General features: G+C 39.4%; 1 protein-coding gene across 5 annotated transcripts in view; it reads left to right on the top strand.

The window, feature by feature from the left end:
* The first annotated feature begins 6,185 nt into the window (after window positions 1-6,185).
* The window catches only part of mark4a (MAP/microtubule affinity-regulating kinase 4a), a 51,176-nt gene continuing 32,840 nt past the window's right edge, over window positions 6,186-24,521 (top strand). For all 5 annotated transcript variants that reach the window (XM_086098401.1, XM_086098402.1, XM_086098404.1 and 2 more), the window contains exons 1-3: window positions 6,186-6,486; window positions 16,847-17,044; window positions 19,377-19,430. In XM_086098401.1, coding sequence (XP_085954527.1) covers window positions 6,433-6,486; window positions 16,847-17,044; window positions 19,377-19,430 — 306 coding nt within the window. In that variant the 5' untranslated portion in view covers window positions 6,186-6,432. The remainder of the gene's footprint in view (window positions 6,487-16,846; window positions 17,045-19,376; window positions 19,431-24,521) is intronic.

The following is a 24,521-nucleotide window of genomic DNA, read 5'->3' as shown; positions in this document are numbered from 1 at the left end:
CTGCCAGGTTGGACCAGCATCTTACCCCACCATCGGAGCCAACACACCACCAGGTGGTGACCAGTTGACAGCTCTGCCCCTCTCTTCACCCGAGTGTCCAAAACATGCGGCCACAAATCCGATGACAGGACTACATAGTCGATCATCAAACTGCGGCCAAGGGTATCCTGGTGCCAAGTGCACATATGAACACCCTTGTGTTTGAACATGGTGTTCGTTATGGACAGTCCGTACAATAAAGTACATAGAGTACAATATGTTAGAATGAATGGCATAGAGTCCGAAAACTTATTTAAACTTTACTTATTTCCAACATAATTTTTTTTTTCACTTATTACTGAAGTTAATAATGGCCTTCAGGCATTTTCAAAATGGTTTCAAACTAATAAATTGGTACTAAATGTGAAAAAAATAATAATAATTATGATACCGTATTTGCAAGAAATAGGAATTATAATTTGGATTCCGTGAAAGTGTTGATTGATGGGGAAGAAATTATCAAAGTTACACCAACAAGATTTCTAGGCATACTAATTGATGAGAAACTTACTTGGGAAAAAGCATATTAGCTTTGTTTGCAATAAAATAACTAAATCTCTGGGGATCATTAGAAAAATTGGTACGTTTATACATTCATCTTGTTTTTTAACGTTATATTATAGTTTAGTTTATCCATATCTCACCTATTGTAATATTGTATGGGCCAGTATTTTTCCTACGTATCATCATAAAATTTTAATGCTGCAAAAGCGTTTAGTCAGATTGGCTACTTCTTCTAAGTCATATGCCCCAACTGCTCCCACTTTTTTTAATGTAATGTATTGACAATTTTTTATGTAAATATTCTTTAAATATGAATATTTATTTTCAAATTGAAGTACATGGGTTCAGACTTACTCAAAGTTCTCACACATTTTTTATTTGTATTTTTTAAGTCAATTCTTATTCAACCCGACACATCAACAATTTGTACTTACCATTGTATCACACATCTTGAGGTCAGTTTTCTTTGAAATACCGTGGGGCCCAATTATGGAATACAAATTCATAATTATTAACCAATTCTATGTCTCTATCTAAATATAAAATGAAACGTAAGGAAGTTTTAATGTCAAAGAGATTTGGTGCTGCAGAAGTTTGACTGATTGTTTATATAGTATTAAATATGTGTGCTTCTATAGAATTATTTTTGCTAAAGTATTAATTCAGTTATGTTGAAGATATGTTTTGTTGAGGCTATATACAGTATATATATATAGCATTGGTAATATATCTTTGTTATTAAAATGATTCTTAGGTGAGGTCCTTGATAAGCCCGTAATGGGTTTCTACCTCAGCTTAACACGGATTGTATCTATTTTTATTTATTTATTTTACTGCCATGTTTGTATTTTTTTTGTAGTGTGTAAATAAACAAACAAACAAAACAAACAAAGGAACAGGACACCGACATAGTTGACAGACTACTCAAACGCTCGAGTTGAACTCTCAAGACTTATAAAAATAATGTTGTTGCGTTTTTTTTTGTTTTTTTAACTATTATTTAATAAAAATAGTAATGCCATTTTTTTGTCACAAGTGAATTGATAGTTCCCACGAAGTCAGCCATCTACCTTTCACCATTTTGTCTGTATGGTCCTCGTTTGACTTGAAGCGAAGCCTAGACAATAGTATAAATGACGTGTATTAAAACGGCTAAATTAACGGCAATGAGCATGAAAAAGTCTACGTAGTACCGGGATAGCCTGCAGGCAAAAGAACGCAGGCGGTACGATGCAAAAATTGGACTGATCGCCGGTATCCCTATACTTTGAAGAAGGAAGATCACGCCAGCCACCCGTTACATAAATGGACACCGTGAACAACAAATGCGAAGAGTGTGTAAACCTTTGAACAACTAAAGGCAAATAAATCAATGGAGGCAATCAACTAGCTGTGTTGTGGATGGGTGCGCAAAGTGCAACGCATGACCGTGAACTTCAATGTGTTGATAGTGACGGCAAAGATTCGTCGTAGCTTTATGCACTTATGGAAACAACAGTTGTGCTCATTAAAGTACGCTGGCATAATGCTTTTGCATGTGCGCGCGCTATTTTACAGAGGATATGTATGATAACAGAAATGCCCTTTCTTCACTCGTGATAATTGGTTCTGTGAAGCCGCGCGGAGGTACTGTTTACTACCGAGGGATTTAGCATGGAACGGACAATGTGCACAATGTAAACATGCTTAGTAGAAGAAAAAACGTTAAAAGTAAAAATAATTAACCTGTGATGAAGTGATCTGAATAATAGCGAGCACACAAGTAGGTCTCTTTATACTTGGACACGGTCTCAAAATACATTAAAGAAGTTTGAATTAGTGTTGGGTTGCACCAATACTGTAAACTGGGAACTGTTTTGAGTGGGAAAAAAAATTCAAATAAAAATGCAAAATATATCCCTTTTTAAGTTAAGCAAATACACCACAACAAACAATAGTTATTATTTACAGAATGCAAAATAAACAATATATTGGTGTCTAGTTGATTGACCTATTTTACGGGACGCAAGCCTACCTAAAATGTTCTTAAGCCCTTCCTAAATGAATTAGTTGTGTTTTTTATTATTATAAATAAATAAATAAATATATATATATATATATATATATATATATATATTTTATTTTTTATTTTTTATTTTTTATTTTTTTTACTAAAAAGATCAAAAACCTTAAATATATAGTATACAGAAAGTAAAATGAACTAAATATTCAGGCACATATCCTCATTTATTAAGTAAATATAATCATAAATCTGTTGGTTTCCCTTTACTTCCAAGTGTAAGGTTGTCCACGCTTCTTGTGAGTCATTACCCAATCCATTCCACTTAAAAACGTCTTTATAAGTAAAAAATCCAGTCCATGTTTTCATGCTTGCAGTTGAACGTGCCTCTGTCAGGCAAGTGTTCCAAATATGCCAACTACAAGCAGCATTGAGGAAAATAATGTGACAGATGAACTGTAATGAATTACTTATATGATGAGAAATCAATTGATTTCCTTCACTTCAATAGTACTGTAGATAGCGAGAGCGCTTGTCATGTTTTGGTATCGAATTCTAATCCATTCCACTTGAACTTCCTTCTTACTGATAACCCATTGCATGTTTTCCTGCTTGTTTGCTTGCTCCGAACCTGCCGGTATTAGCGTCCACTGTCTATCACGGCCGAGAAAAGGAGTGATGATGGACATAAGGAAGGAAGTTTCTGAAGAAAAAAGTAAGTCATCATCACTGTCTGCTGGTAGTAACAATTAGTTAGCTGTGGCCACGGCCCTAACCTTGCTCTCGCAAGATGTATTCTCGCGGTATTTGTGAGTTTACAAACTCCCGAGAATCCATCTTGTACCGCTCCCATTGATTTCCACCGATACGAACCACTGGTGGTTCCGACCAATCACAGAGCGATATTGTATTTTGGGGCGGGACATGCACCTGTGACGAAAACAAGAAGCACCGAAGCCGTGGGTAGAAACAAAGCAAACATGGCGACACTGGTGGACGAACGCGTAGACGCTACAATTAATTTTGTTCTCGCTGAATTATGTCTCTTGTATCCGCATATCAACATTGCAAAACCGACAACATAAACTCAACGCCATGATATCACCTAGTCACAACAGTCGCATGTCGGTGACGACATTTTCATCCTTTGCCGTGATTGGTCGAAACAAAAGTTAGGTAGACGTGCACACGATTCTACTTCGTCCAATCAAGTGTTGTACAGCATGCCCCGGCTTTCCCAAGGAAATCAACGCGGAGCAGTCCCAGACTGATATTGTGGAGAACTCCCTCGAGTGAAGCACAAATCAATCTGACTAATGCCAGGCTACCACGGCCCAGCTAACAGCAGAAAGTCCCATGCTGTATCGTCTAATAATTACTCTACAATGCATGTAAAGTTCCTGGCTGATATACAGATGAAGCTGTTTTTTAGAGGGAACTTTATGCTTGAATTCACGCTAAAGTAAAAAGATCATTCACTTATGGTTGTCGTCAGTGGATGATGATAACAATATAATTGACAATACTAATCCTCCACCCATGTTGAATTGTAGGAAACAGCACAATGAGTAGAGAGAGCAAGTGTGAAGCGATACCTACTGGAGACATAAGTGTAGACAGTGAGAGTCAAAAAATCATATAAAACTCTATATGGATTTAATATTATGAATATGAAACATGTCAGTCAAGGTGCATCATTTAATTTAACTTGAGAGTAATGAACAGGACGTGGAGATATTTAGCTATAGCACATGTTATACACAAGGCTACTCTTTCTGTTTTACATAATTAAAAGTACAATATCTTAAAGCAAAAAAACAAAACACAAAAGCACTAAAGACACCTACAAAGTACGGAAATAAATGTTTACATATTAGAGATGACTAAATTTAGTAAATAAAACTTATAGCGTAAGCAAAATAATTTGGGGTTAAAAACTTTGAAAGATCTCAATTATAGGCATGGCAAAAAGCATATTTTTTTTAAAAACCTGAAATAAAAAATATTCACACTTTAATATTACTTTCATATTTAATTTAGAAGTCATTGAGTAATATTTTTCTTCTAGTCACATATGCTACGAAAGGTACCATGTGACTTCAGAAGTATTTGGGAGCAGACAGTTACTGTGCTTTGAGCCAAATTCATGTCATTAGCCTCTCTGTTGATCAGTTAATAATTCATTCAATATATCTTAATTGAAAATTATACTCACTTTATGATAACACAGATACATTTTTTTGCATACAGTTTTCGTACACTGTAGACAATGTGTACATTGTCATACATATATACTGTATATTTTTGATTAATTTGATAAAAATGCTTCATGTGTGTGTGTACCATATTAAAATACTGACGGAAATAACACTTCAAGTCTAATGATGACTTTGACTTTTACACATTATTGTATTCCTTTTATATCTGTCCATTTGTGCATTTCCTAGGGCAGGGGTGGACAAACTCTGTCCTCAAGGGCCGAAGTCCTGCAGGTTTTCGAAGTTTCCCTCTTCCATCACAAGCTGATTCCAATTAACAGGATCGTTATCAGGCTTATGCAGAGCTTGCTGATGAACTGATCATATATCAGCTGTGTTGTAGAAGGAAAACATCCCAAACCTGCAGGACTCCAGCCCTCGAGGACCCAGTTTGCCCAGCCCTGTCCTTGGGGCTAAGCCCCCCTTTCCATGAAACCTAGTGACGCCCCTGATTGAATCTGTCTGACGGTGTAACCTAAAAGTAAAGACAGACAACTCAGACAGGAAGTGTGGAGATTTTATTTCCAAATTAAAAGAATAGGACCAGTAACAGATCATTTAATCAAATAATTGAATGTACATAGTACCCACACTCACACACAACAGTGTGTACCTGGTGAATTTTTACCTCTAGTTTAAATTACTAGCCTAAAACAGGTCTATTATAATATTATCTGATTATTCACTCAGAATTCATTTTAGAGGCTATGGATTTGAATGCTGTAATGTGTATTTAATACTGCAGTTCAAACGTGTTGCCTCTGTTTGCATGCAACACGTCACTATTAATTGTCTTTATTTTATTTTTAAAACAATGTTTTTAATATTGTACTATTGCACGGTGCATAATGTTCAGATTGGGGGTCGGGCACAGCTAATGTTCAGATCTTACTTTTACTCCTGCTTTCAAGGGCATGGATGCGGGGTTGATGATCAAGGCTTGTGATGCTTTTAAGTCTTGTTAGTCCTGTCTGTACTCTGTGCTCCTTCTTCTTCGAGGCTTAGTGGTGCAGCGCAACACAGCCACCGAGAATACCGATTTCTCACCACTTCGGCCTTTTTCTTCGCTGCACATTTGGCTGTGTCTCCTGCGAGCTGCTGAAAAGCGGGCGTGTTGCAATCGGCGTCGATGGGCTAAAATATATATAAATATATTATAGCCTAGGTGCGCGTGTTATGATCGACGGAGATTACACGTATCCAGAAGAAGCCGTGTTTGTTTTGTGCAGCAATGAGGCAGGGGGTGGATAGTCGCCACAGAGACGCTGGGCTCCGGCCAAACATCTCTGCATTTTAGCACCTATTCCATGCTCCGGATTTGCATTTGCTGCATCGCTGATCGACCGAGTTTTGTGGTCTCCATTTTTTTTTTTTTTTTTTTTTTTTTTTTTTGCAAAGTGCATGGTGGATGGAAGATGCAGCTGCTTTGAGGACACCCCCCTCCGGATATCAATTCCTGCCATGACAGGCAGAGGTCTGCTCTCGACCGCGGCTCGGCCGGTTGGAGAAGAGGCAGATTGATTGTGGACGGTGGGTCGCATCTGAGGATGTTATTCTGCCGGTGGAGCCTATAAAAACTGCTCACTCAAAACACGCAGCGATTGTCACTCAGGGAAAGGCGAGAAAGAAAACATGTCTTCTCGATCTGCATTACCGTCTGGGAACGACAGGAGTACTGGAGACCATGTAAGTGCAGCTGCAGCCTAAGCCTGTTTTGGGGGCATTCGGAACATAAATGCGTCCTTAAAACAAATATCTCATCATCTTGGCCTTCACTGGCGTGCATTTGCTGCTATGTAAATGGATGCATAGTTTGATCTGTCGTTATTACGTTGAGACTCGAGAGGTACTATTGGATTTATAATTGTGTATTTTAAAAAAAATAATAATAATCGGGTTAACCTTGAGTGCCTACGCATGCATGTATTGCCCATTGCAGGAAATAAGACCTGCATGCAATAACCAATGTGCGCAGAAAGCCTTAAAAGCAGCTGTCACATCATATTATAAGGCTGTATGGAGATTGTGATGTCACAATACCCCCTCTCTGCTGCCGCTTCCTCTGTGTGCATGCATTCTCCGACAATCAGGTGGGTGCGACGGGTGCACAGCACAAATGTATGGAGTATACCTGTCTGGCTTCGCTTGTATGAAGCGAGGGGGGATTACTGCATGGAATGATGTGCAGTCAGTGCTTGCGCAGGCTGTTTAGCGCCCAACCCTCCAGCCAGTGGGTGTCAGACAGCGCCATACATCCAGTACAGTGCAAAGCCGAGAGAGAGCTTAGAGAGGTGCTATCTATCTATCTATCTATCTATCTATCTATCTATCTATCTATCTATCTATCTATCTATCTATCTATCTATCTATCTATCTATCTATCTATCTATCTATCTATCTATCTATCTATCTATCTATCTATCTATCTATCTATCTATCTATCTATCTATCTATCTATCTATCTATCTATCTATCTATCTATCTATCTATCTATCATCACCAATTGATGTTGCGTTGGCATTTTTCTTCCATGATTGTTAGCTGAGCTTTTAGCACACAAGGGTGGTTAAGACAGACATTGTGTGTGAGTTTACAAGTGATTACGAATTCAGATGCACCCTTTCCATTAGAATAAACTTGATCTGCTTTCCACAATGAAGTGATTATGGTAGGTGAGTGAATTGAACAGCAGAGATGTTGTTGCCATATTGATGAAGGTGAGGCTTGGGTTGACGTGGTCTCAAGTGCTACTTCTCGGGCCTCCTGTTGTGGGGGAAAAAAGCCACTGGTGTTTGTCACGGCCTATGGTTATTGGGAGATGGAGCCCATGGAAGTAGGCTCTAGTCTATACTGTAGATAGGGCGTGAGAGGGGGAACTGTCAGAGAGTTTGTATTTGCCTCTTTGCGTGTGCGTGTGCGTGCGCGTGTGTATAGATGGCATGCTGGGTGAATGGAAGTGCGTGCCTCAGGGCCTGGAACTGGCCAGGGACTACTGTGTCGGCATCTGCTCCCTTTTTGAGTATAGCCTCCTTTTATTTGTTTGTCTTTGTGTACCTCACCCACTAATCACCCTGACATCCTGGTTTCTCTGCCTTCTGCTTTTGGCTCTTGTTTTCCACTCTACAAATTGCCTTGAATTAGTGCAAAAGATTGTTGATAATGATTTTTTTTAATGTCAGATAGTAGCCTACTTGTGAAAATAATACTTTTAATATGTACACATCAAATGGTTTGTAACAATGGGAATCAATTTAAAAGTGTATTCTGACAAATCTGCTTTCTCATCTCATACTATAAAGTACCCCATCCAGCCTATTTTCCATGTTTCCTTCCTCCAACGCAGCTGAATCCAATGATCAGCTCATCAGAAAAGTTTGGCAGAAGCCTGATAACGATTCTGAACATGAATCAGGTGTGTTGGTGAGAGAAACATGGAAAATAGGCTGTATAGGAGCTCTCGAGGACCGGACTTGGGCACCCCTGTGCTAGAGCATACATAAAAGTCTTTGATACAGCCAGGGTCATGTTGTAACAAGCTCTTTTTTTTCCAGTGTTTTCAACAAGTTTGTGAATAATGATTAAACTTAGCTATATTCTACTACTAAATGGAAACAGATACAAATATACTTTTTTTCCTGATGAAAGAAGGGACTCTAATCTTTCTTTTGGTAGGTTCAATTTTTTTTTTTTTAAAGCAATTGAACACAATACTCTGTGGGCCTTGCAAAATCAGTCAAAATCCAGTCAAACAGCCGGGAGTGAAGGGGGTTGCTTCAGTTAAAATGGCTGGGAGTGAACGAGTTAATATGAGAGGAGAGGGAAACAGTACAACTTTGATCAGTTATTTACATCTGTGTTGGGTACACAACTTAGAGGATGAACATTATTTATTCAGAAACATTTGTTTGAGTTGAGCAAAATAATTTGAACTGATGCAATTAAAACAGATTAAGACTTGATAATAAATTGCATACACTTTCCTTGGAATGACAGTATCAAGGTTGTGAGCCAATGACAATAAACTTTTTCTTTTCCTTTTGTGATGCTTGCCCAGGCTTTCATCGCAGCCACTTTCAGTTGGTTGTTTTTGTTGTAGAATTGTGCCGGGTAAAGATGGACCCAAGTTAGCAATGCAAGCTGTGTATACGCAACGTTTATTTTGAACAACGGGATAGATACTAAATGACAAAAAGTAAAAAAACAAAAAACAAATACTTGAACTCACCGTAACAGGCGACATGACAATGACAAACTCTAACTGAAAGAAAACAGGCAATAACAGCAATTACATACAGACTGAGGAGACAATGAGGCACACCTGGACATGACAGGAGTGGCTGAATAGAACTGACTTGTAGACACACCGGGAGCACTGGAGCAGGGCTGGCAAAAACAAGTGGAGACGAAGACACAACGGGCACCCAGAAAAATCAACAGATCATGAAAGTGTTACCCACTTAAAGGACGGAAGTCCACCAAAACTTTTCAAATCAGGGTGGGCGGAAGCTGGCCAGCAGGCAGGTACAAGAGCCAGTGTACTTGGCTTGTAGAGGTTATTCTGGAGTCCGTCCAAAAGTACAGAACAAAGAGACCCTTTGGTGCCATTTCAGGACGCTGACATGAAGTGCTCGCCTGCGGGCTGGTCAGGAGGATGGTCAAGATACCAAGCACATGGGACTTGGGCCTCTAGGTTGATGATATCGACACTGGACCCACAGAGTTGCAGGTGAATGATCTCATGTTGACCAGCCGAGACAAATGATGGCCGCAAGGCTTGCACTACTGGAGGAGGGTCTGATGGTGGCTGATGGTCGCAATGTGTATAGGTGACTGACATGACCGGCCAGGACAAATAATTGAACCATGATCAGCCACTAAGATGGAAACTAGCATTGTGCTAAATCTGGTGCAGCCATCCTTTTAATTTACTACACATTGTCCTTTTAACTCATTGAAACCCAAAAACGTTTTTGAAAATACTTTGTCCTTCACTCCCAAAAACGTATATTTACACGTTTTAAAAAAATATTAATGCAAGAGCATACAGAAAGCTTTGATGCAGCTTCTGACATGAAGAGGTGCCTTAAGGGAATGGTAGATATTTAAAAAAAAAAAAAAAAAGGCCAGCAGGTGGCATCAGAATATAAGAGATCAACGAGGGCCATGTTGCAACAAGATCTTTTTGTCAGTGTTTTCACCAGGAATGTGAATAATGATAAAACTTAGCTATATTCTAATGCTAATTGCTGCAAAACGGTAACAGATACAAATATACTTTTATTTCCTGATGAAAGAAGAGACTCCAATCTTTCTTTTGATAGGTTCCATGTTTTTATAGCAATATAACATAATACTCTGTGGGCCTTGCAAGATCAGTAAAAATCCAGTAAAACAGCCAGGAGCAAAAAGGGTTGCTTCAGTGAAATGGCTGGGAGTGAAGGAGTTAATAATAGTTTTAATAATGATATGTGGTCCTCAAACAGCCGCTGGGCTGGTACAGGGTTTCCCCATCTGCTGGGCTGGTACTGGTGATCAGCTTGCCACAATAGAAGTTGGGGGACTTTAGAAACAAGAAGGGTAGAGTGTGCAGGTCGTAGGGTTGGTAAACTAGAGAAAACTGTTGGCACGGGATGAGGTGAGGAAATAGGCATGAAATAAAGTAAATCGCAGTGGTCCAATGAATGTTGACTTGGATACAGTCGATAAAATTAACATAAAACAAGGTGACTCAGATACAGACCTGGGGCGGCATGGCAGGACCTTTTCTTGGCCCCCAAACAGTGGTCCTGTATATATGGCCAAACAGGTACCCAAGTAAACGTCAGATGGGAAATAATTTTTCAGGCATACAGGGCTCATAAAAAAATGGACGCAAACTGATGTGGAGTAAACAAACCACACTGGGAAAAACTGAAGCAGTTCAGCGTTTCCCTCAGAAAATTTGCTACGCCTGGTGGTCAAAACTTGTCGCGACCCTTTTGGATAATATTTCTTTGGGATCGGGGGTGTTGTGATGGATTTTTAGACATCATGTCAAGTGCATGTCAGAGCGTTCACACATGACGGTGCACCCTCAATGATACAATCGTTCTCTGCGTAATGGGAGCAGCGTACCTGCTGATGTGAAGCCCACCGGCAGCCCACCATGTTTTTGTACGCCAAAATATGTTAAAAGTTTACAGGAATTTTGGAAATTATGACAATGATGTGTTATTATAGGCCATTTATTAACCATAAATAGACATACAGTCTTACAAAAAGGCACAATTGAAATGCGGTTTCAAAAAATTAAACAATACAATTACAATAAAATAGTTTTTACAGAAGTAAAGAAACGTCTTTCCAATTAGATTACAGTAATCAGATCTGAAACGTCAAAATTAACAATCAGATCTCAAAATAACTCCTATATCCACTATTGCTGAAACAATGTAAATTTCACCAATGTTGGACTAATAAAAGGTTCTTATTAGGGGTGGGTGATCTCGCCTAAAAATTATATCACGATATTTCAAAGAATTTGTGGTGACGATATTTTAGACGATATTGGTAATAGTTACTGAACAATAGATTTGTGATTGGTGCTTCGGAATAATAGCACTTTTATTGCAGCACAATATTTAATTTAATATTTAAGCCACCTTTTTTTCACAATTGAAATGTAAACAAATATAAAATATAGCAACCGTAATGGAATGCCCCTGCAAGGTCTAATTGTAACATAACTGCTTAAAGCACATAAAGCACATTTACTTAGCAAATGCAAAGAAAACACAAACCTTCAGAGGTCAGTGGCAATTTTTTTGAGTCAAGAAACTCCATTATTTTCACCCGTGTGGTTGATCCTCATGTTGTAGAGGCAAAAATAAAATAAAAATCGCCAATGATACGGTAGCGGCCAGTTTGTGGCATCATGCCTTGTACATCGCAGGCAAGTGTATTGTTGACAAATGTTTTTCCCCTGCGATTGTTTAGGCTGTGATTATTTTTCCATAACCGGCAACTCTCCTGCAAGCATTATTTTGCCGTGAATGTCTATGATTGGTCAGAGGCGCGAGAAAATGCTGTGATTGCTTCTAGACATAACTAGCGCATACAAATAACACAAATGTGCACGTTTAGGCCACTGCTATGTGATAGCAACATGCATGGCGTCTCGTCGAGAGCATGTTAGCTTCCTGGCGGTTTAGCATCACAAAGTCACATCAACTAGGTGGCGAGTTACCGGTCACGGTAAAATAACCACCGCGGATTGTTTATCTTGACCGCTTCAGTATTATCCAACCACTGTCTTTTTCCCCCGTTTTTTTTTTCACAAGGAGTGCGTCTAATCAAGAGTGCTCCAGTAGTGATTTTTGTTCACTTTTATGCCGAACAACTCGAGCTGTTTCCATGTCCTCCTCGCGTCTCGTCCTCTTCTTCAGCCTGCACATCCTCTTAACTTTAACGGCAACAGCTTTCCTGCACCATTTGCAAACAATTGTTTTTTTAGTTTTTTTATGCAGCAGCAAACGACGCTTTAATCGTCCACTCTGTATGATCAGTGAGAACGGAACAGGGTGATACAAATACCAACATTAGACACTTTTTGGAGTGTTCGCTGTCTGCTAAACTGTAGTCAGTCTGCTCAGGGAGGGCAGAATATACTGTAAAAGCGATACAATTTATAGCTAGCTATAAAAAAAAAGCATTTTCCTTACAATTCAAAAAAAAAATTAAAGACATTTTAATGTCTCCATTTGTCATTCTGTCTTGTAAGACAGACTGTAGTAGATTATGATGATTCTTTGCACATCTATAAATTGAAGCAGAAATCATTGTTGTCATTCAAATAATTTTGAATCAAAAATCTTTTTGAATCGAAAATTGACTGAATCGAATCGTGAGACATTCAAAGATTACCACCCCTAATTTCTGCCACACTGAGCAGTGCACACACAAGAGTAATCAAAATGCATTACCGTAACAGTAGGGTCCAAATTTCTATCTTAGGTGTATAGAATAGCAGGGTTGGAGGCGGGGCAGCCACCAGGTTTATAAAGCACTGGGGGAAACCCTGCTGAGTAAAAATCTGAGCTGTATTATTGTGGTTTCTTGTGCAGGTGTTTTTCAAGAGTGTGCCTGCTGCATGTAGCGCGATGAATTCAAACCCACCTTGGAGAGAAATCTCCCAAAAATGACAGTTTTTATGCTGCATTCGAGGAAAGTGGGAAGTCTGACTTTTCTGACTTCAAACCAGGGAGTGTGTACGGGAACTTTAACTCGGAAATCCCACTTGCTAAGTCGGGGAAAAAAGGATCCCGACTTCAACGACCGACTTCAATGTGACGTCACTCTACAATGGCGACCCCTCTGGAAACACAGACCGTGAATGGTAAAACACAATATACTCCAGTATAGAACTAGATAGATTTGTTCATTCATAAATATTCAACATAACTTCTTCACGTAACACAACGTATGTGACAGTATGCCGCTATCGCCCTGCATGAAATTATACGGTGAACTATACTTAACTGTATGGAATGCTTATGAAATAAGATAAATACATAAATAAAGCAAAATTGTAAGAAGGCAAGTTTGCTGGAGGTCAAAATGTGGCCCAAACTAAAAAACAATTTATCACTCACCGCCATTTTGGTTGTTTACTTTCGCCTCAAACGCTTTCAGGTCGGAACTGGGAAAAGCCAACTGGGATAAATCCGACTTCCGACCATCCTCGAATGCAGCATAAGAATGACACGCTTCCCCACCCGGAGTCCACTGATACACTCTCTGGTTACCTACCCTTGAACGTTGCCACCACCCTTGCTGAGCTAGGCTGCTACTGGACGCCGTCGTATCACAGCATTTGAAGCGTGTGTGCTTTTGTAACGAGATGATAGCTGCCGATTACTGACGTGATAGAATATGGGTAACAAGCTTTCACATTAGCATTAGCAGCCAGTTTCATTAAGCCACCGATCATTGCAGGTGAAAGCTGTCAATCACAGAGTTTGAGAGTTTTTGTATTTTTTATGATTCATTTTGTGTAATGGGTTCTATACAACATAGTTTTTTAGTTACGTTTAGTTTATTTGGCATTATACATTTAAGACAAACATTTGTATACAGTAGTTAGTACATTGTGTTGATGGCCAAAAAGAGTAGGCTGAAGCAAGTGCTATAATGTGTATTTTATGAACTAATGGAAAAGGAGATAACTAAGAATAATGGAGAAAACAAAGATAATAGAAAACTGTCAGTAGTTTCATGTAATTTTAAGGAAAAATGCTATACAGTAGGGCCATGTAGTAGTACTGTTTTTATTTACCAGAACATTTCAAAAGAGGTCAGCGCTGTAATATTAATACCGTGATACCGCTCACCGTTATCATGCCGTCAGAATCTAATATTGCCTACATGCCTAGTCTCAAATCGTAACCTTTTAATCTCAAGCAAGTCCTGAATTACTGTGGGTGAAAATCAAGCAAGATGAGTCACCACCGAATTTCGAGTCAAGTCATTACTTGGTTCAAGTCAAGTCATAAAATCTAGCTCAGTCACAACATTTGTCGCTGTGATAATATAATGTTTCAGTGATAATAACACAAAAAATGCCTTTAATAAAAAAAAAAAAAAGTACCATTACAAATTAAATGGACATTTACATCTCTAAAAAATTTAATGAACAACAATTTAAGCGTATAAAATGAATGTACAGTATACACTTAAATTATTTATAAACCCAATTCCAATGAAGTTGGCTTCAACACATACCAAAAAAGCTGGGACATGTTTACCACTGTGTTACAGCACCTTTTATTTTGTCAACATTCAATAAACGTTTAGAACTGAGGACACTAATTGTTGCTTTGTAGGTGTATTTCATTTCCTATTCTTCCTTGATGTACCTCAGCTGTTCAACTGTGCGGGGTCTCCGTTGTCGTATTTTACTCTTCATAATGTTTTTTCAATGGGCGACATGTCTGGACTTCAGGCAGGATAGTCTAGTAAGAAGTCACGCTGTCGTAACAAGTGCAGAATGTGGTTTTGCACTGTCTTGCTTAAATAAGCAGTGGCGTCCGTGAAAGACGTTGCTTGGAGGGAAGCATATGCTTCTCTAAAATCTGTCTTCCAGCGTTAATGGCGCCTTCACAGATGTGTAAGTTACCCATGCTATTGGCACTAACACAGCCGCATACCATCACAGATGCTGGCTTTTGAACTTTACATCCATAACAGCCTGGATGGTTATTTTCCTCTTTGGCCCGGAGGATATAATGTCCACAATTTCCAAAGCAATTTGAAATGTGGACTCATCAGACTGCATAACACTTTTCCACTTTGTAGGAGTCCTTCTTAGATGAGCTTGGGTCCAGAGAAGCCGACGGTGTTACTGGGAGTTTTTGATAAATGGCTTTTGTTAGCATGGTAAAGTTTTTTATCTACATTAATGACTGTAATGCCGAACTGTATATTTATTGACCTTTGTTTTCTGACCTGTTCCTGAGCCCATGTGGTGGGTACACATTCATGTCGGTTTTTGATGCAGTGCCACCTGAGAGATCGAAGGTCACCGGCATTCAATGTTGGTTTTCGGCCTTGCCACTTACATGCAGTGATTTCTCCAGATTCTCCAAACCATTTGATGATATTATGGACCGTAGATGATGAAATGCCATTTATTTTGTCACAAACTTGTTCACAAAGAGGTGATCCTCACTCCATCTTTGCTTGTGAATGACTGAACAATTCAGGGAAGCTCAATTTCTACCCCATCATGGTACCCACATCCTCCCAATTAACCTGTTCACCTGTGGGATGTTCCAAACGTGTTTGATGAGCATTCCTAAACAGTCTTTTTTGACACCTGTCCCAGCTTTTTTGGAACGCGTTGAAGCCATAAAATTCTAAGTTTATGAGTATTTGCTAAAATCAATAAAGTTGATCAGTTTGAACATTAAATATCTTGGCTTTGTAGTGTAGTATTCACTTAAATATAGGTTGAACGTGATTTACAAGTCATTGTATTGTTGATTTATTTTTATTTTTTATGTTTAATACAATGTCCCAAACTTAATTGGAATTGGGATTGTAGAAGAATGCATCTTTTATTTATTTTTTACTGTAGCATTTGTATGTGTGCCACACTGTTACTGTGTTGACAAACATTGAAATATGCTGAATGTGGGAGTAAACATATATAATAATCACATTTAATTAAATAATGTAAGTTGTTTTTGGTGTCAATCAATTTCCTAAATGCATTAGTGCGTGTAAAGTAAATGAGAGGCGTTTGGGCACATTGTAGGTTGTCCTTTTATGAAGTTGACTTGCAGGGGCTTATGGGGGGGCTCTGCCATCATTGTCTCTTAGCTCAGAGTTTCAAACCTTGCATGTTGCTGTTGTATTTCATCAAAACAAATCCTTGAATGTTTTCATCTTTGGTGACACTTGCTGTACGAGTCAGCCCTTGACTGTGGCCGGGGGCACTCTGGTGGCCGTTGACAGGTTAATGTCTCGTTCGCATGATACAAAAATAATAACATTTCATTAAAAAACAGAAGTCACACAAAAACAAAAGATTTTCAAATGTAAACAGAATCAATTTGACTTGTCAAGTCAAAGTTAATTCAAGTCGAGTTACAAGTCATAAAATTAGCGATTTAAGTCGACTTGAGTCCAAGTCATGTGATATAAGTCCCCCACCTCTGTTCTGAGGCAATCAAATCTGGCTTGCACATGACTATTTTTGCTCTATGCATGTGCACTCCTGCTTCCTCTCCTTCCGTCATGTCTAGGACTGTGCACCTCTCATGTACCAATTATAAAGAGAATGAGATTAGATGCTTGTATTGGTGGCAAATCAAGTTGGCTGCGTTGACGCCCACAGTGGTGCAAAATACCTGTTTTAAACTGCACCTTGCTGCGTGAGGCTAGAGAAATACGAAAACAAAGTCTAGCCTGCCCCTGCGCAGATTTAGACTGCGCCTCGCGCCGCAATGTGTGATGTTGTTGCCAAAGTGGTATTTTTTTAAGCCCTTTCCTTCATTTTTTTTTGCAGCATGTGTTGCTGGGGGCCAGCCGTTCGGACAAGGCTACAAGTCAGTCCACCCGTTCGCTTGGTGCCCGGTGCAGGAATTCTATCGCCTCCTGCTCGGATGAGCAGCCTCACATTGGCAACTATCGTTTACTCAAGACCATCGGCAAGGGGAATTTTGCCAAGGTCAAGTTGGCACGCCACATCCTGACAGGCAGAGAGGTAAGATGCTAAACGTTGTGGAGAAATCCTGAATAATTGAACCAAGAAATTAATTTGTAAATGAATGGATTAAACACCTGTTGTAAATTTTGCTGTTTAACTCCTGGTTAGAAGGAACAAATTGCTCAAAAAGTACTGAAACGTTGAACAGTTGGCCACGTGCATTCAGAAGTTTCTGGTTAAATGGTTAAACTGATTACCGGTAAATCAGTGGCACCTCCAGAAATTTTTCATAGGGGTGGCCAGATGGGGACACTTAAAATCTTGGGGTGGCACACCAAAACTAAAAGCCATCATTTCAGGATATATTATACTGTTCTACTAATATACCATGGTTACTAATGATGTAATGTTCAAAGAGTAATAAACATACATACATCCATCCATTTTCTTAACCGCTTGTCCTCACAAGGGTCGCGGGGGTGCTGGAGCCTATCCCAGCTGGCTTCGGGCAATAGGCGGGGTACACCCTGAACTGGTAGCCAGCTAATTGCAGTTAATCGTAATAAACAGTACAGTTAAAAAAATTTGTTCTACTGGCCAAGTACATTTATAGGGGTGGACACTAAATTTGTAGGGGTGGCCATGGCCACACCTTGGTGGCACTATTGGGTTAAAATGAGTTAGTGTATTTTATTTCACCTGTAAGCTGAAGAACCCTTCATGTTTTGTGAGTAACATATAACAGTGGTTCTGAAGTCTCAACTATTGTCACCCTGGGAGTCGGACCCACATTTTCCTATTGTCACCAAGTCACGACTCACTTTTCACAAGTCAAGAACAATAAAGAAAATGTATTGTTGATGTAAGTCAAGAACAATAAATAAAATGTATTGTTATGCCTTTGGAAATATGTATATCATATTTTAAACATACACACTAACACAGTAGTAAATAAAGTATATGAGGTGGGGGGAAAAACATGAACATACAATAATTAAATGTTTGAATGAATCCGTGACCCACTTTTGGGTCTCGACCAACCAGTTAAGAATCACTATATGATACTGTACAAGGCTGTCCACTTTATCCTGGGATTGTGATCATATCAAATATGATGAGATCTCTTATCAATTGAGTTTACAACATCTTGCAACACCTATCTCTCTATAAACTGTAAAACCATCCAGTTCAAATATACAGGATTTATACACAATAGAACTACATGCTTTGCTTTAACTTTTCATCAGATAACTATAATAAGCATTGTTATTATTACTACTACTATTATTATTATTATTATTTCGTAAATGCTGCAAACATTCACATTATGCAGATTTTTTTAAATACTTTTTATTATTATTCGCACTTTTTTGTCTTCTGTCTACTTCCACATACAATATTAGATTTTCCCAGTTCAAATTTAAACTTGCTCCAAACATTCACGCCAGCGGGGATCAAATTTTTCTCATTCAACTAATATAATTTTTTCGCACACTTTAACGTTTAATGTCAATTTTGAATAATAATCATTGTCTAATTATTTTTATTATTATTATTTCGTGAATGCTGCAAACATTCACATTATGCTATTCCGATTTTTAAAAAAATACTTTTTATTATTATTCTCACTTTTTCGTCCTCTGTCTACTTCCACATATAATATTCGATTTTCACAGTTCAAATTTCAACTTGCTCCAAAAATTCACGGCAACGGGGATCCAATTTTTCTTACTCCATTAATATACATTTTTTGCACACTTTAACGTTTAATGTCAATTTTGAATAATAATCATTGTCTAATTATTTAACATCCATTATATTTTATGTAACTTCTCATTATTAAGTTTTTTTTCAAGATGATTCCGCTAAATATTCTAACGTTCATATTCAACACAAGCTTGTATTATAGTACTGTATTACTCAATACAATTGCATACCATGTTAATGCATACGACTGGTGAGTGTGGTGCGAGGGTTCAAATTCTGCTTGGAGCATATTATAATAAAATTTTTCATATAATAATCATTGTCCAGTCAATGACAATTGACATTATTGTTACAATAAAGCATTCCACATGCATTCAAATATTAACATGCAGCTTCCAGAAATTGCACGTCAAGTTATAATAATAATAATAATAATAATAATAAGTATAAATACATAATATATGGAAGTTACACGTAATAATGAAAGCCATGTCTACTTGTATTAAACAGTGGCAGAGCAGAATGTTTACCTTCTGATACTTTTGATTAATTAGAATTATCTTCTGTTTAGGTAATTAAATCTCTCTCTCTCTCTCTCTCTCTCTCTCTCTCTCTCTCTCTCTCTCTCTCTCTCTCTTTCTCTCTCTCTCTCTCTCTCTCTCTCTCTCACAATCTTTTCCAGGTCGCAATAAAAATCATAGACAAAACTCAGTTGAATCCAACCAGCCTACAAAAGGTAGGTTACTGCACTATGTCATGCAAAGAGGTTTCATCTATTTATGACGAAATCAAATATTCAACACGTCTCTTAGTATAATGTCCCACGCATCACCACATAAATCATTGATCAATATAAGAAACAATAAAACACAGTATATTGTTAAATGTGTTGTATATAATCTAAAACAGATTGGTGTGGCTGTTAGTGCTCTTGCTAGAATGTGTCTAGCCTGTATAGGCTCCTTTTAATGGATTCTCTCCAGATCTCACAGGTCTCTGTAGGACTGTTATTTTTTTTCCAAACCCCAAACCCAATGAAGTTGGGTCATTTCGTAAAATGTCAGAAAATGTATGACCAATTATTGTAGACATCTATTTAATTCCATAGGGCTGACATATTTTTTTAATTACAATGAACCATCATGTTTGCTGTTTGGCAATTACTAATTTGTATACTTGCAGATTTTTGTCCGAGCCTAACCGCCATTATTTGCTGACAATGTCGGCTAGTTTCAGTTTTTGTGCTCAGGCGAAACTTGTTGTTAAGTTTAATTTATTGACAGTATTTTGTCCATCTGCGTTGCCTGTTTTGTTGACCATGAATGAATTTACCTTATGCGCTCCATAAGTGAAACTTACAAGTACGTTCTGGGTTATCTCCTGCTGCAGCTGTGAATACCTTGTCTTGCTGTTAAAATTTATCTGATGTATTATTGTGTGTATACGGCAAAAGATTAGTTTAATGACTTAATATAATTTATTTCAGCTGAACAATGAATTTAAATTTTGTAGTAATTTCGATAATAGCTTCTTTAAAGAGCATTATAATTGAATACAAATTCATATTGTCATACCAGAATTTGTGTACCCTGCTGAAAAAAATACAAATTATATCAACTATTTAATGACAATTCGAGTTTGATTACATTGTCAATTAAAAAAAATACAAGATGTGCAACACTTACACATGCATTTCTGGGGATAACAAAGACAAGAACAGCAAAGTGTGTTTGAACCTGATTCATGATTATGGATGTTTGGTTTAGTGGCTATTGTGTTTTGAGGGGAGTCTTTCAAAATGCTCCTTGTCGTCATCTTTTTCCTGCTGGTCAGCATGTTGATGTTTAAGCCAAGAAGGTGGACACTGTGCCTGAAGGTTGAAGACGTACCAATGCACACTTTTTTGGCAGCAATCAAGGGTAACTGCGGCATAACAGGAACACACTCAGAAACAGAAAAGGGAATTGCAGTACAGTGGACCTCCAGTACTCGCTATAGTATTGTGTCGCACCACACCTACTATTGACGAAAAGGTTTCACTGTACACACACGCACGCACCCACGCACACACGCACTCACTCTCACACACACACACACACACACACACACACACACACACACACACACACACACACACACACACACACACACACACACACCCCCACACACACACACACACACACAATTATTTAATTCTTCATTGATTTATTTGTAGTCTCTCCACTTCTTGCCCCAAGCAATGCAGCTCATGCAGGCCGAGCGGGCCAAGTATGAGAGGGGCAGACTTACGGTTCAATGAGTGAGACACTTTGGCCCATATGTGCATATAAGCAGCATTAAGGGCAAATATGGTTGATTGGATGGTTATACGAATGCTTCATCTCTTCAGGCCTTACCACATCATGAGCTCTTTACGCTTACCTGACTGATTCAGTCACATTAGGCCACACATGGCAGAGCAGGAGAGCTTTTGATTGACATGACTGGATGTGTGCATATAATCAGATGGCCCTGCTGGTCAGCCATCTTTGGATGTATATTTCAGTCCAGCTACAGATGGCTATATAGAGGAACTCCGCATGCCCCCCCCCCCCCCAATATGTTTTTACAAATATTTCAACACATTTTTTGGGGGGAGTGGGGGGTGTTGTGGAATTTTTTTGGCTGTTCATCTCCACTTATTGTACAATTTTTGGGGGTTAAAAACATATACAGTATATAAATGTTATCATGATTTAGATTTGGGCTTTTCTCATCATTAAAACGTAAGGATCGAAGAAAAACAATTAATATGCAGAACGCAGCGGCGTGTTTACAAGTTCCCCATGTTGTGAAAGTACCCTGAATGCACCATGTAGCTTGGATCCACCATGTAGCTTGTAACAAGCCCGGAGCGAATCAGTGTGATTCTGCCTTCCCTAAGCGTGCTGTTTAATGACACTCCAGTTGGAGTTAACTGTAACTAAACACAAAATAAGGAGAATTACATACAGTGTGTATTTAAATACAAAACATGCTTTGTTTTTAATACTTTGCTAGCCTAGTGCTAATGCTCAAGAGCATGGCAGATCCAATTCAAATGCTAAGAGGAAGTTATATATATATATATGTATATATATATATATGTGTGTGTGTGTGGGTGTGTGTGTGTGTGTGTGTGTGTGTTCACAGCCATTTTTTTGCTTTAGATACCAGATGGAAACAAACTTAATTCTATAAGTTCACCACTAGATGGCAACAATTTCTACACCCTCTTTTTGGAACGCATGGACAGCAAAAATTAATGGAACACTGTACTTATTATTATTATTATTATTATTATTATGGGGAAAAACATTAATATGTTGTTTATTGATGGTAGAAAGCTAGAAGCGGAAATGGTCCCATCATAATGTCCATGCGTCGCGGTTTATGGAATCAGATTTGTGCCAAAAAGAATAGGGCAACACTTCTTGAAACGTTGAACAAAAGTAAAAGGAATCAAGTAAAAATTCTTGAAGCGTAAACAAAACTAAAAAGAATCAAGCAAAACTTCTTCAAATGTAAACACTTTTTTTGCTTCAAGTAAAATTGTTTGAAGTGCAAACTAAAACTACGACTTAGAAAAACGTTTGCTCTCGATGACATCATTTCTCACTTGCACTTCCTCATTTTGCGTTGAGGCTCAGACTTGTGCTTCTGACTTTTGGCACAAACCTCACGGGTGGGTGGCCTTAATAGGGAATGCATTTTCATTGGCTGATTGTTTTTGAGTGACAGCCCGGATGTAGCAGATGCACCGATCTATGCGTGTCTATGTTCCAACTGCCGTGTCATTTTGGAAGAGGACGACATCCTAGGTGTGAAATTTCTACATGGTACAATCGACAAACACAGTGTGGAACAGTTTACACGTTGGTTAACAGGCAGAGGCCTCAAATTGGCCGGAAAAAAAGCAGTTTAAGTAGAAAGGTAAGATTTATTGTACGATCATACGGTGCGGTCCAGTGAGCTAATGTCGTGTGACTAATTTTCACAAGACGAAACATATTGAAGTCACAATCTTCATTTGAAGCCTACTTTTGGGCTGTTAGTTTCCTTTTACCTGGGCCATTTAATGTCATATGGGTAGTGTAAAAATATGAACAATAACTTGTCCCTCCACTTTTTCTTGTACTGTCTTAAAAAAAGCTACCTGTATACTTCATCATCTACTAGTCCCTCCCGACCGCCAGGTGGCGGTGCTGAAACAGCACGGAAATCCCCCGTGCTCCGTCCGTGGGTCGCCAGCCACCTTGATGTTGTTTGATGGCTTTGATTTATATGTGCGGGTGCTTGCATGTGTGCATGCGTGTGAGTGCATGTGTGCGTGCGTGTGAGTGTGTACTCATTAATTCACCTAAAACCTATTAAAAATCCCATACCGTTCACCTAAACCGAATACTTCAGAATCCAGCAAGAGTCGTGAGGTTCTTCTTCTGCTAGTTTATAACGACACAGACGTTCACTTACGTGTTGCTGTGAGCACTTTTGTTCCGTTAGTGAAGAGGCCAATTTTTCGCCTCCTCTCCCACACGAAGATAGCTGCCTGTCGACTTGCGCACACTCGTTGCGCGTCGATTGGTGGCTGCTATGGACGACGACGCTTGCTGCAAGCACTGTGGCGGCTCCTTCTTGCGGCTCCTTCTTGCCCGAAGAGGAACGCACTGACTGCTGTCTCGGCTGTCGCGCCCTATTCCCACTGTTCTAGAATGCCTCCAATATGTTTATGATAAGAGGCGTTTCCCTTCTACGTGGCGGCCATTTCGGCCTGCCATATTGCAGTGGATGGCAAGTCTGTGGATTGCCATAACCTAGTGGCCTCCTTCCTCAGTGGTGCCCTTCGCCTTCGTTCTAGGAATCCGCCTCGAGTCCCCACCTGGGACCTTCGTCTGGTGCTCGACGCACTGTGTAGGTCCCCTTTTGAGCCGTTGACCGAAGGGGAACTTCGCTGGCTGTCTTGCAAGACGGCATTTCTACTTGCGATGGCATCCGCTAAGCCTCGAATGCCTTCGTTGGCATCCCGACGGGGCAGGGGTCACATTGTGGCCAAATGCTGCTTTTGTACCCAAAGTTTTGTCTGGCTCTCAAGCCAGCCACCCTATTCGTCTCGCTCGTTTTGCTCCGGCGTTGACGGCTGGGGATGACGCTCCAGGTCTTTGTTGTCCTGTGAGGGCACTCCGATCTTATTTGGATGCCACGTCATGTTTCCGTACATCCACCCAGCTTTTTCTGTTTTACGACGGCCCGAATAAGGGAGCTGCTGTGTCCAAACAATACCTCTCCCATTGGATCGGGAAGGTAATTCAGGAGTCGTATCGGGTCTTTAGTCGTCTCCCTCCTCCTGGGGTGCGCAGTCACTCCACCAGGGGTGTGTCTACCTCATGGGCTGTTCTGAAAGGAGTTTCCTTGGAGGACGTCTGTGCGGCCGCTTCCTGATCGTCGCCTTGCACGTTCTCCAGATTCTACAGTTTGGATGTCACCTCTTCTCATCCACTGGCCGTGGTTCGCGATCCTGCGGAGGCCCCTCTGTGAGGTCCAGTTTCCCGGGTCTTCGTGACATCGCTGGTATTCGGCGTTCTGTACTGTTTCAGCACCGCCACCTAGCGGTCGGAAGGGACAAAATAGAACGACAGTTACGTATGTAACTACGGTTCTATGAATCCCAAACGACCGCCAGCATTGTCACTCAGAGCCCTCGTATTGATTTGCGCAAGAAGGTTCTGAGAGACTCGGTTGGAAATGTCCTTTTATGAATTCTTTCTCGAGTGACTCATACGCGGGGGGGATTTCCGTGCTCTTTCAGCAC

This window comes from Leptonotus elevatus, chromosome 16 (genome assembly GCF_054856555.1).
Source record: "Leptonotus elevatus isolate MCC_2025b chromosome 16, RoL_Lele_1.0, whole genome shotgun sequence".
NCBI classification, from domain to species: Eukaryota; Metazoa; Chordata; class Actinopteri; order Syngnathiformes; family Syngnathidae; genus Leptonotus; species Leptonotus elevatus.
The sequence above is the reverse complement of the archived record's forward strand: the minus strand, read 5'-3'. Positions and strand labels throughout refer to the sequence as shown.